General features: G+C 45.4%; 1 protein-coding gene across 4 annotated transcripts in view; it reads left to right on the forward strand.

Annotated features, from left to right (window-relative positions):
* Positions 1-13908, forward strand: part of DNMBP (dynamin binding protein) — an 87227-nt gene that overhangs the window by 61437 nt on the left and 11882 nt on the right. For 3 of the 4 annotated variants that reach the window (XM_075612294.1, XM_075612296.1, XM_075612295.1), the window contains 6 exons: positions 8775-8971; positions 10072-10171; positions 10678-10825; positions 11263-11280; positions 11896-12095; positions 13318-13448. In XM_075612294.1, the coding sequence (XP_075468409.1) occupies positions 8775-8971; positions 10072-10171; positions 10678-10825; positions 11263-11280; positions 11896-12095; positions 13318-13448 (794 nt within the window). Of the gene's footprint in view, positions 1-4653; positions 4787-8774; positions 8972-10071; positions 10172-10677; positions 10826-11262; positions 11281-11895; positions 12096-13317; positions 13449-13908 lie in introns of those variants that run through there. The other variant, XM_075612297.1, reaches the window with a different exon arrangement.

Genomic DNA, 13908 nt, shown 5'->3' on the forward strand with positions numbered 1-13908 from the left:
CCCCCCCTGCACCTCCAATGACCCCCCCCCTGCACCTCCAATGACCCCCCCCCCTGCACCTCCAATGACCCCCCCCCTGCACCTCCAATGACCCCCCCTGCCCTCCATGACCCCCCCTGCACCTCCAATGACCCCCCCCTGCACCTCCAATGACCCCCCCCCTGCACCTCCAATGACCCCCCCCTGCACCTCCAATGACCCCCCCCCTGCACCTCCAATGACCCCCCCCCCTGCACCTCCAATGACCCCCCCCCTGCACCTCCAATGACCCCCCCCTGCACCTCCAATGACCCCCCCCTGCACCTCCAATGACCCCCCCCCTGCACCTCCAATGACCCCCCCCTGCACCTCCAATGACCCCCCCCTGCACCTCCAATGACCCCCCCCTGCACCTCCAATGACCCCCCCCTGCACCTCCAATGACCCCCCCCCTGCACCTCCAATGACCCCCCCCCCTGCACCTCCAATAATGACCCCCCCCCCTGCACCTCCAATGACCCCCCCCCCTGCACCTCCAATGACCCCCCCTGCACCTCCAATGACCCCCCCTGCACCTCCAATGACCCCCCCCTGCACCTCCAATGACCCCCCCCTGCACCTCCAATGACCCCCCCCCTGCACCTCCAATGACCCCCCCCGCACCTCCAATGACCCCCCCCTGCACCTCCAATGACCCCCCCCTGCACCTCCAATGACCCCCCCCTGCACCTCCAATGACCCCCCCCCCTGCACCTCCAATGACCCCCCCCCCTGCACCTCCAATGACCCCCCCCTGCACCTCCAATGACCCCCCCCTGCACCTCCAATGACCCCCCCTGCACCTCCAATGACCCCCCCCTGCACCTCCAATGACCCCCCCCTGCACCTCCAATGACCCCCCCCTGCACCTCCAATGACCCCCCCCTGCACCTCCAATGACCCCCCCTGCACCTCCAATGACCCCCCCTGCACCTCCAATGACCCCCCCCTGCACCTCCAATGACCCCCCCTGCACCTCCAATGACCCCCCCTGCACCTCCAATGACCCCCCCCTGCACCTCCAATGACCCCCCCCTGCACCTCCAATGACCCCCCCCCTGCACCTCCAATGACCCCCCCCCCTGCACCTCCAATGACCCCCCCCTGCACCTCCAATGACCCCCCCCTGCACCTCCAATGACCCCCCCCCTGCACCTCCAATGACCCCCCCCCCCTGCACCTCCAATGACCCCCCCCCCTGCACCTCCAATGACCCCCCCCCCCTGCACCTCCAATGACCCCCCCCCCCTGCACCTCCAATGACCCCCCCCCCCCGCACCTCCAATGACCCCCCCCCTACACCTCCAATGACCCCCCCCCCCTGCACCTCCAACGACTCCCCCCTGCACCTCCAACGACTCCCCCCTGCTTGGTTTGCTGTGGAGGAGGCGGCAGAGCAGGCAGGACTTTACGCACGCGCTCTAGCAAGCAGCAGGCATGGAAGTGCCTCAATGCTAGAGCGTGCTGCTGCCCTGGCTCGAGGGGGAGAGCTGGCTCCTGGTGGAGGGGGAGAGCGGACTCGGGAGGGAGGCGGAGGGGTAGAGAGGACTTGGGAGAGCGGAAAGCATGCGGCCCCGCGTGTTGTGCAGGTCTGCTCTAAGGTATTTTCTAGTGCTGGAAGATATCAAGAACTGAGCCACCTGTGCTGAAGCAGGGATATCCTTAAAACCTGACTTGTTGGTGGCCCTTGAGGCCTGGAGTTGGCCACCCCTGTCCCACATGAGCATGGCAGATCTTGCACAGGTCTTTAAATGGAGACTTCTTAAGATCCCTGTTTGCCCACACTGTATTCATTTGCACGACTGTGAGCTGTAAGCGGTACATTGCATGTTAATGGAGCCGGGTGCTTACTCTAGCACGGCGCATAATACTCTCTCTTGTGGTGTATGTAGTTTGTTTAGTGCAGTTCCAAAGTGCGGGGAAACAATTTAAAGTGAGGAGAATCCTGCTTCTGCAGCCAACACAACCGAGACAAACAAATTCATCAAAGTGCATGTCTCCTCTAGGACAGACGTACAAACAACGTTTCAGGTCCCATGTGAACCTTTCATCATATGGGATCTCAAACGTTGTTTCTCTTCTCCTTGACTGTCACACTAAATGAAGAATTGGACTTGTGGGTAGAGCTCTACTTTGTACCTCTGTCCTAGAGGAGACCTGCACTTTGAGGAAGTTGTTTGTATTTAGTTTGTTTGCAATGCCAAATGGTCTGTGGTAACTGGGCAGACTTGTTCAGGTCCCATAATGATTATAGAGGGCAAACAAATGATCACCAGGTTCCGGGATTATCCTCTGTCTCATGCCGTGTCATGGTGCTGTCCCACATAGCCAGTCCAATAAGATATATATCACAATTCAGCTCCAGGAAACCCCCAGGTCCAATTCTGCAATTGCTGCTTAAATTATTAAAACTCTGACTGCAGGGGCTGAAGTGGCCTATTGAATATATTGGGGGTTTCTTGTCCACAACCATAATATATTATATAGTTTGTGTATCTTGTGGCCTTCCTATGTTCTCAGTAGGAAATGAGCTCCTTGTTCCCTATTCCATATGATGTGAAGCCATCTTACCTTTGCTTGGGAAGATTTCAGCCCCATTCAGATGTTTACATTTTCCTGAGCAAGGGGTGCATGATTTCACCTCATATTGTACACGGGCCATCGATTGTTTTTTGCTTTGTTTTTTAGAAGTCTGTTAAAATCACCACCCACCTACCTGCATGACAACTGTTATTCACACTTTTAAATTTCATATCTGCTTATTTGCATGTCATTTCCCAGAATCCCTGGCTGCAGTGGAAGCACTGCATGCTAAGACAGCGATGCACAAACTTTTTGGGCTGCGGCTCCCTTCCTGGGAGCCGCAGCGTTTGTGCCCCCCCTCTCCCAATGTCTCTGTGTCAAATGACGTTGCAGGTCATGTCACGTCACCGCATCATTTGACGCGCGTTGCCATGACGACGCATCGCCGAAGACCCAACTAGCAGCAGGTGAGTTACAGAGGCCTCACGACTCCCCCGGCATTTAATTTAAATGCCGTTGGGGAGAGCTCGGGGCCTCTGTAACCACCCGTGCCTCCCCCCCCCCCTAGAAATTCTCTCGCCCCCCAGTTTGCGCACCGCTGTGTTAAGAGATAATGGGGAAAGGCAGGGTTGCAGACATGTGAGTGCTCACAAGTGGTATATTTTTTTTAAATTTATTTGGACAAACGTTTCCAAATATTAGTTGCGGTATTGAGATGTGTAGGGATATCGAATGGCCAAGCTTTTTGTCTGCCGTGGTCCTTCGTTATCAACATGAATATAAAAGTTTTACCCCTCCAGCGCTAAAACAAGAAAGCAAAGCTTCACGCTGCGTCGCTGGCTTCTTTGGCAGTGGAGGGGTTAAGAGTCCCGATGTATATAACAATTGGGAACCGCGGGCCTACACCTCATATCCAATCCTTTTTTTTTTTTTTTTTCCCCCTTTGGTGTAGAAAAGAGATTTGTGCAGCCGCCTTGTCAAAGATGGAGATGTTTTGAATCTGCAAAACATAATTTTTTTTTTTATCTTAAAAGCTCATTTATTGTAACCTTTTTGAAATGCGTTGTCCACAAAAAGAAGAAAATATTATAAGTGTTAAAATCTTATGTTTTTCCAGTTCCAATACAGATGATTCAGAGCCATGGGACTTCTGTATTACAATGTATTGTAATACCTATATAAATGTCATTTAGGATCGTTCTAACAGGTGTATTTAAAAGCAAAGCAGGTGTTTTTCTTGAGCTCCGACTTTGCATGTTTACACTACATGCATTTGTATTATGTTACATGTTGTTGGCTTAATTTTTGCATTCTCTCAAGTACATATTCGCTAGATGTACAAACACATCAGCATTTTAAAGTCTTAGAGTATTATTCAATAGTGCCGCAGTGTAGTATCTAATCAGCCCTATCGCGCGTAATTAAGTAAGCCCCTTCACATCATTAGGACATACAGGTGACTTTAGCAACTTCCCCTGGTCCTGGCCGTGCAGCTTCTGTTAGGTGCAGTTTGCTGTTGAGAATTATTAAAAGCACAAGTGACTGTCTGTGGAAATGAGAATACGGGGCGGGATGGGAAACGCTTTGCAAAGGGAGATTTGTAAAAAAGGAAAATTGTCGTTGGGATAGTCTCCGTTTTAATTGCATGCAGAATAAACAAGTTCTGTGTTATTGAGATGCGCCAAGAGATTATAGAAACGTAGGAACAAAACATTGTCGATATTCATAGAAATACAACGTTTATATGAACTTTACCTACATAAGAGTGCACTTCATGTGTGCCTGATGTGTACTAATTCTGTACCTATTATTAGTGTTTGTACAGTATAACTCATTTGCTGTTGGGTAAATGTCCAGCAGTTAAAAAGTTTGAGTATTTTTGTGTATTTCTGACAGATCCATAGATTTGTTTTGTACTGACCATATTTACAATCAAGTCGCAGAACTTGCACATCCTGTGCCCCTTGCCTTGAACCCATGGGGTAGCCTTGCCTCAAGGTGCTATGATGTGGTGGGATTTGGAGCCTCTCGCTCATGCCCCGCCCACATTCCAGACCACAGCGACTAAACCCCTGTCTCCGGGGTTTGGTTCATGCCATATTGGCTCTGCCTGCTTTATTGTTGTTGCCAGAGCAGTTCCCAGCTATTGAGATGTTAATGCTGGGAGAGGAGCAGAATGGTTTCACTGTTCTGAGTCTGAAGGGAAGACAACGGTTGCAAGTAACTTGAGCCCTGCGGTTGAGAGGTAAAGGGAATTAAATGCCGTCTCTGAAGGTGGCTCTGGGGAATTGCATTGTAGTTTGCATTGTCTGGATGGAGAGAAGTTATTATGTGTTCACTGGGATATGACTTTCTAGACCAGTGGTGGCCAACTCCAGTTCCCAAGGGCCACCAAGCGGTCAGGTTTTAAGGCTATCCCTGCTTCCGCACAGGTGGCTCAATGTGTGGCTCAGTTTTTGACACTGTTGACGTTTCTCAGCAGGTTGGGGTTTATACATTAAGCCTGAGGAAGCCGTTGCATTGTGGTGGGGCTGGGAGATTGGAGTAATTGCTTTGGCTGTATTGCTGCAGGTTGTTCTGGTTCTGCAAAATGCTGGGGGAGGGGCAGAGGGCTTTTGTTGTAGATTGAGAGGGATTAGCAGAGAGTGACCAAACTGAACACTCCAAGAAGTGGAGAGAGTACTGTGGTGACTTACTATGACTCTCCCCCCTTCCTATGCTGTAATTATTACAGGTACACTAGTACAGGGGTCTACAACTCCGGGCCTCAAGCGCCCCCCCCCCCCCCCCCAACAGGTCATGTTTTCAGGATAACCCAGTTCCTGCACAGGTCGCTGATTGAGCCGCCTGTGCTGAAGCAGGGACTCGCTGCGCTATCCTGAAAACCTGACCTGTTCGGGGGACTTGAGGAGCGGAGTTGTGCAGCCCTGCACTAAGAAACCATGCTGGACAACTCCCTGATTTGGCAATGGCAGTTTAACAAAAATCCTGGAAATTCATTCCAATGCTTCTAAAATGAGGTGATGGGAAGGGAAGGGAAGAGCAGAAACATTAAAGGTCATTTAAAGGACGATGTAAAAAATAAAAGGCAATGTGTGCTCATCCCTATATTTGCATATTATCCTAAAGCATCTACCTTATTTATCCTGTTGAAAATATGCTTTATGTCTAACTTTTTTTTATTTTGTTGTCACATGTATTCTTTCCTAAATAACAGTCTAGTAGTCAACTGCTTTGAGAGAAGAGAAAAGAAGCTTGAAACAATACATGCGGCCCCCTTCGTGATGATTTCCTATGTGAATATTTTTGTGAGTCTCTTATCCGTGTGAAATGACTCCAGCATAATGACCAGTTTATGCATGTATCCCCTTCCTAAGCAGTATTGTTCCCTGATCGCGAGTATTACGCCATTGACAGGATCGTGCCTACATTTCGGACGCTAGTCCAAACTCTATTAACCCCTTTGTGCTAGAGGGGTCTGTAACACATTGCGATGCAGGGAGCCCTTTAGCTCCTGGTGAATCCCTGTAATGTGCTCATCTCTGAATGTCACACGTAGCCTATGTAGCTACTGTGCAATCTATCCACAATTCTGCTCCTAGAATAATTTCACTTTCTCCCAAAACAGTCTGCTCATCTCCTCCTTAAATCCCTCTCCTGGCTCCCCATCAAATGTTGGATCACCTACACAGTTCTCCTGCTTACCTTCAAGGCTCTCCACCCATCTGCTCCGTCCTACATATCAGCTGTGCTCACTGGTTGTGCCCCTGCTCGTCTCCTGCGCTCTACCCATAACTGTCTCCTCTCCACCCTTTCACCTCTACTGCTCTCTCGCCTTAAACCCTTTTCCCTCACTGCATCTTACCTGTGGAACTCCCTCACAAGAAGTATACGCCAAGCACCCTCTGCCCCCCACCCCCACCCACCCTTTAAGACAAACCTTAAAGCTCACCTCTCAAATGCAGCACTCTAATAGTAGACTCATGGCTACTGTTCCACACCCACAGTCACTCCTAGCAACGACCGCCATCTACTGCACTTATTCCCTCACCTTTTCTCTTCAAGTCTCCCCATCATACCACTTAGGTTGTAAGCTCTCAGGGCAGGGATTTCCTTTCCTATTGTCTGATCTTATTTGTTGCACTTATTATAATTCCCTGAACTGTATTGTCTGTCTTGCAAAGTGCTAAGTACAGCTGTGGGCGCTATATACATAAAGATATACTACATACTGTGTATTCTGGCAGGCGTACTGCACTGACAGCGGTTTGTCTGATTTTGTTTCAACTAAAGCACACTCGGATAGTTCCTGCGGGTGCTCGTGTGATGCCGCAGGATAACTCCTCATCTTGCAATAGTAATTTTTTTTAAAAACTTAGAATGGGGTTTTATTAACATAAAAATAAAATATTTTACTCAAATGACATACAGAAGTAGCAAGCATTACCGCAGCCACGTTGTAACGGGACACGCACAACGCGCCACCGGCCGCAAACACCACTGTGAAACCATGAACTGTGGGGAAAGGGGCGGGGCCAGCACGCTGTCGCACTCGCCTGCAGGTGCAATAACACCTCCTACATCTGTGCGTGAGAAAATGAACTTCATGCAGCCAGACCATGACGCTGTGATAAAGCGTGACTGTTTGTTTCTGGTTGCTATGCAACTGCTGTGTGCGACGGTTGGTTTTTGGATGTTTTAACGAATAGCCCAACCTGTTAATCCGCTGCTCTATTCATTGGCATGTAACGTCATACCTGCCAACACTTCGTTTTGTAATTGATCCATTTAATTCCTTTTTAATTAATTGAAAGCACAAATTATATTCTTCTATTTCATTCCTCCGTTCCCTCTGACCAACATCTTCTATAGATGTGATCAAATGAAAGCACCCATACATACAACACCATTCTTAAAGCACCAGCCTGCACTGGCCGCCATTTTTGTTTTTTTACTTGAAGATCTCCTCTTTTCCTTTCCAAACGCTGTTTTTGTTTTTTGATATCTGAGGCTCTGTTCAGGAGATATGTGTACTAAGTGTCCGGGTGGTTAAAATGAAGCTCTCCCTAGATACTATTGCATTCTAAAGGTTTTTAGAAGAGCATGGCATGCTCGGGGTTAAATACTAATATATATGGGATAAATGCCTATAGGCTTCCGGGGGGGGGGGGGGGGGGGATTGCTGCATTAACAGTTGTTTTATGATGGCTTTGAAAATGTAGGTTTGGAAACCTTACTAAAACAATACAGTAATAAATATCACAGAATATTCAACACTCAGGCCTTTATTTTAATTTTTTATTTTTTTGTAACAGCGTTTTTTATTTTCAAGTATACAGAAAATAGCACATGGAACATTTGATACATCAAGTGAATACATATCTAACATGGGAGGGGGAGGTGGGGAGGGGAAATAACTTGGATGTAGGGGGGGTGGGTTGTTCAGAGGCAAAATCCTACATTTACGGACAATAGGGAGGGGAGGGGGGGGGAGTAAGTACCAGCACATTTTATAGCTCTGTTTCCGCCTAGCATTGAAGGCTTTAGACTAGAGGAGCCGAACATTTACATGTGGATAGAATAATAATGCATGTCAGTTAAGCATTTAGGAGCTACTGTCATAAATGTTTTTATTAGAATTATTTAATCTCTGCTATCATTGTGTATATTGTTGCGTGTTATGGTCTGGCTAGATTAGTAAAACAAAGCAGGTGGTCCTGGAAGGGATTAAACACTAATTCTTCCAGGGCTTATTAAGGGATTGTATATCTGGCTGCTACTAGTGATTGTTGCCGTTTCAAATAATATACTGTGTATATTTTGACATTTTCTGTCTAGTCTTTAGAGTCCAGGAAGGTAAAACTGAACAACTTTAGTAATGGGTGACCTTTATGGGTGAGGGTTTGGGTGAGGCTTTCTAGCAATGGATGAGGATTTCTAGCAATTATTAGAGAAAACAGCCTGGTCTTTTTGCTGGTCCATACAGTAATATCTAACGCGCAGGGTCCTCATTACATTTTGTATCTGTTTGCTCTTGTCAGTCTTTGGTATGTCATTTTTTAAATGTAATTTTTATCACTATATTCCCCCATTGTACTGCGCTGAGGAATGTTGGCGCTTTAGAAATAAATAATACTATAAGGAATATATGTCTCTTTCAAATAATTTCTTTCCCGATTTTTGCATGATCAGAGCACTGCCCGTGATTAACGCTCGGTTCTCCTGCATTTCAGATATGACTCTTCTCTCCTCACAACCAGAGGCTCTGGAAGAGAGTCCATCTGCTACGTCCACCGCGGAGAACTCTGAGCAAAGGATGCTGGAGAAGAGGTCAAAGGTCATTGAGGAGCTGTTACAGACTGAGCGAGATTACCTCCGAGATCTGGAGACCTGCGTGCAGCAGATCATGGTTCCACTGCAGACCACCCAGGTAAGAATTTTACAACCTCGAAGGAACGGCGTGTTTGAAACCAGTATCTGACATGACATGAATACACGCAGTGAAGTGGACCCGGAAGTTTTGTGATAGCAATTTTTTTTTAATGGCCATTCAAGATAATGCCTTAGGCCTCATTCAGGATGCAGGCTTCGGAGGGAGGGCGTGCTGCCGTGCGTGCTGCCGTGGGACACAAAGTATTCAAATTGAATACTGGTTGTCAGGGTAGCAGCTGCCCTGTCTCCGAAGCCCGGAGTTGACGCTGGCTACAGTTTCACTAAACAAAAAAATCGTTTTTTGAAGCTGCAGCAGCGTCACTGGGACCTCGGTAGCCAATGAAATCATTCTTGAGAATGATTTCATGACTGCAGCTTGGATCCCTAAGCTCCCGTCTGTAGCCCCGCCCCCTCCCCACCTCCTCAACTCCTGAAAATGTCTGCTGGGGATGAACACACATCGCCCAGCAAACTGCCGCCCTCCCTCCCGCCCTCCCTCCCTCCAACTCCTGTCTCTGCACCCTGAACGAGGCCTTAAAGCCTTCGCTATTCAGTACATAATCGTCAGTCTAATTTAAAGATTGCCGTGCGAGTTGCAGCATAGAGTTGTTTTTTTACATCTTTGCTTGTTCTCGTGAACTTAAATTTTCATAGTGATTTAAACTGCAATGCAGAAGAAACCGTTTGCGATGTCCGCTTGCTTAGGATTTAGCAACTTCAAATAAAACTACCTTGTACATTTTCCAGTATTGTGTTATTAGCACCAGATGGTTTTTCAGAGCTCTAGGTTATATTTTCATATTGCTACATATATTGCGCATAATATTTAAAGTTGCACTTTGCAACAGATAATGGAGTTACAATAACCTGAAAACACCTTGAAAATCTTACGCATTTAATCTTTATTTCAAAATGATTACCTTACTTGGGTCCAAAGTTATATTTCACATCCTACATTTCCAGTGGCATAATAAGCCTTTGCAGAAAATGTCATATACAGTACAGTTCATAATCGCTTACCATGTCTAACTGGGAATGGTAAGGCTCATGGAGTCGGAAGGCTCAGCGGTTAATAATAGTTTTCCTTTTGTTTAACAGGTGGTTAATGTGGACTTTGATGTCCTTTTCGGAAACATCCATGCTGTGATAGACATGTCCAAGAGATTTTTGGCGGCCCTGGAGAACTCTGACTCTGTTGGTATGAAATCTGTCTTGCTTATTGGGTTATGATCATCATTTTGTGTTTTGGTCTCCCAACATACAAAATTATCGGTGCCACCTACTTACCTTAATGTCTGAGCAAGTGGAGTTATTGAAAGCATCCTGACTGCACATATAGAGGGCTCAAAACCCCGGATACATTCATTTATGTGGAGTGCATTGTATATAAGACCTATCCCGGCTTCTAAAAGTTGCACATGGAGCAACAAATTGTCTATTGGAGCAATCATACTGATACTGTGATCGTTGCTTATTAAGATTATTATGAAACCCCAATCCTCATTAAACTCCCCAATTAAGCAGATCTACCAAATGGGCCAATTAATTACCACTGCTGCTTATGCTGCCAGAGGATTGCTGGCCCCTGTGACAGTTAAGGGGTTAACTGCCTGAGTACAGTTCCCCTTTTTGTGACTCTAATAGTTTAGGATATTTGGAAGAAATCAAACACCCTCTCCCCCCTTTTTTTTAATGTGATGACAGGTTTGGTTTTCCTGGAGCACCGTGCAGAACTGGAGAATGTGTACAAAGAGTATTGCCAGAACCACGAGGAAACCCTGGCATTGCTGGAAACTTACGAGAAGGACGAGAAGATGCAGAAACACCTGCTGGAGTGTATGGAAATCATAAAGTACGATAATTACTTTGTACTGAACTGCTCTGTGTGATTATTCACTTCTCATATCTCCGTTGTAGGTTACAAAATAAAAGGTGTGTGTGTGTGTGTGTGTGTGTGTGTGTGTGTGTGTGTGTGTGTGTGTGTGTGTGTGTGTGTGTGTGTGTGTGTGTGTGTGTGTGTGTGTGTGTGTGTGTGTGTGTGTGTGTGTGTGTGTGTGTGTGTGTGTTTTAATTATTATTTTTTTTACGATTTCAGTACCTTTTTTTTCTCCTTTGATTACTTCTTTTTCTGCTGTGCATTTTCATAAAAGCAGAGTAAATCTAAAATGTGCTGTATATGAAATATCTTTTGATAGCCTTTTTAGTGTCTTCTCTTTTAAAATTGTTTTGCCAGAAAAGTTTCATGTTTTGATAACCATTTTTCTCTTCTTGTTTTTCTCATTGACATAGGAGCCTGTATCAGGAATGGTGAGTATTTAACCTCCTTCTGCTGTTGTACAGGATACTGATTCACGGACTGATTCCCGTTTCCATGCTTTAAACAAAAACAACAACAACAAAATTTTATCCATACTTGTTTTATTATTATTATTTATTTGACAATTGTAGGCGTGGGGTACAAAACAAAGAGAGGGGGTGGGGGTAATGGGTAGGGAGGGGATACAGAACAACTAAATCAGAGGAGGATGGGGTGGGGGGGCATCGGTTTAGGTATAGCATAAATACAATCATCACATATATATAAGTATTTCTCTCAGACTTTACATAAGAATGCCCTTCATATCTGGCATTAATGATGGAGCAGAGAGTCTCTTTGGCAACTCTGCCCACGCCCGTCAAGGGCTGTAATAGTATTTAAGACCTATCGAAGGTGGAGTGTGTCCACGTTTTGACCCAAGGTTCCCCGGTTGCTGCAAATCTTTCAGTTGTGGTATTAAGCCGGGCAGTGACTTTCTCCAGACACGCCTGGTTTTCAGGTATCCAGTACAGCAGAATGTTTGCAGATTTATGTTCGTTATAGGCACACAGTGTATCGGAGAGGGGATAGGGTCTCTCGGTATTAACTCTGCTTACATTCCACAGGGGCTGTACGAACTACATTAACCTGGGTTCCTTCCTCATCAAACCGGTACAGAGGATAATGCGTTACCCGCTGCTCCTCATGGAACTTCTAAGCGCAACCCCAGATACACATCCAGACAAATCTCCTCTCACAAAAGCTGTGCTGACCATTAAGGACATCAACTTCAATATCAACGAGTACAAACGCCGGAAGGACCTGGGTGAGTCTTGGCCAACTGTAAACCAAGAAGTCCCAATGCACATCCAATATGACAAACTATTTGAGTCCTTTCTATGTGTATTTTCTTCTCTGGAGTGTGGGTCATTTTAGTTAAAAAATTTTGACCAAAGCGTGTTAAACTGCAACCACATCAAGGTTCCTACATGACCAATTGAGTCTTGGCATACTGCAATCAGTAATGTTTATTAAAGCTGCAGTCCAAGCAATATTCTACATGTGTTTTTTTTTTTTTTTTTAACGACACTGAATGAAATTTTTAATGTATTATAATGGAACAAGCCTTTGTTGCTTCTATAGCAACCATTTACAAGGTCACTTCCTCTTCTGAAACAGGCTCTGGCACACCCCTTTGAGCCCTGCCCTGTCTCTAGCAGTGCACCAATTGTATCTAGTGACTGCCTGGTCACATGATCTTCCCCACAGAATTTTGTCATATTAATATGCAAATGCATTCCACTGACTGCAGAATACTCATCTGTAGCCATTTAGTGAACCCAGAGCCGAACCTTTGCCAATCGATCACAAGAGAACGGATCGATTGGCAACTTCGCTAATTACTTATCATTGTGTGGATTGTATTGATGCACATATTAAAGGGGGGAAAATACAATTTAAAAAAAAGGCAGCTTGGACTGCTGCTTTAAGGTGTAACCTCCTTTTCTAGACAGATGTTCGACCCAGGGCTCACTGTACATTTAATGAGCACATATAGAGACAGATACGCCTTTGAAGCTGTATAATGACTTGTAAGAATACTTTCACAAAAGATAAGTAGCTGATCTGGCTGGTTACCAGGCGTTCACTTTAATTCCTGTTAGCAAATGTTAGGGGTTAAAGCTCTTTAATGAATATACTGTACGCTCTTGTTCATTCTTTGTTTTGGCACTGATGATTAATTCTGTTTCTACTCTTTAAGCATAGAGAATTATAAATATACCAAATTCCAAGATACACATTAAATACAGGGATAAGAGAGCATGTGTGAAATGAATTGCTTTGTCAAAATAGGTAACACTGTTATAAATATATTAATTCACTAACAAATATCACAGCACATGCCTTATGTTTTTTTTATCAGCCTCTGCACGACCTACAATTAAAACTGTATTTGAAGTGTTTTTGGGTAGGCATTTTTCTTTTTTTTTAATCAATAATCTAATTTACATCTATATTTATTTTTTTTACTCTTCCCTCTCCCCCAGTTTTAAAATACCGCAAAGGGGATGAAAACAGTTTGATAGACAAAATATCCAAACTCAATATTCACTCCATCATCAAGAAATCAAACCGTGTGAGCAGCCACCTGAAACACCTCACTGGGTTTGCCCCTCAGGTAAGGACAAGAATGAGCATGTTTTTAAAGCAGTGGCAAGCAGGTAATAAATCACCCAGGTGTGTTTTTAATGGAGTTCTCACCGGAGGGAACAAGAGATCTGCTATTAAGTTATGCTTACTTCTATTACAGATAAATGTAATTGAGTTCTGGATGCAATATAAAGTTCCCTCTATAAATATTGCTTCTTACTTCATGCATATTTAGATCATTCAGGCAGTTACACTCTGCAGTCCTGCTCCTATTGTGTTTCTGAGTCAGAATGTCACCAGTACAAGTAGGGGCAGGAGTGAAGTATGCAAAAAGCATCAGAGAATGTAACGTGGCTATATAATAATGTTAACCGATTTCAAATAATAAAGAGAACGATTTGACTAACTTAGGTTTTTTTGGGGGGGAGGGGGGAAGGAAATTGGTCCAATTATTCCAGGCTCCCTCACACCGTTTTTCGTCATCCAAG

Source organism: Ascaphus truei, chromosome 8 (genome assembly GCF_040206685.1).
Source record: "Ascaphus truei isolate aAscTru1 chromosome 8, aAscTru1.hap1, whole genome shotgun sequence".
NCBI classification, from domain to species: Eukaryota; Metazoa; Chordata; class Amphibia; order Anura; family Ascaphidae; genus Ascaphus; species Ascaphus truei.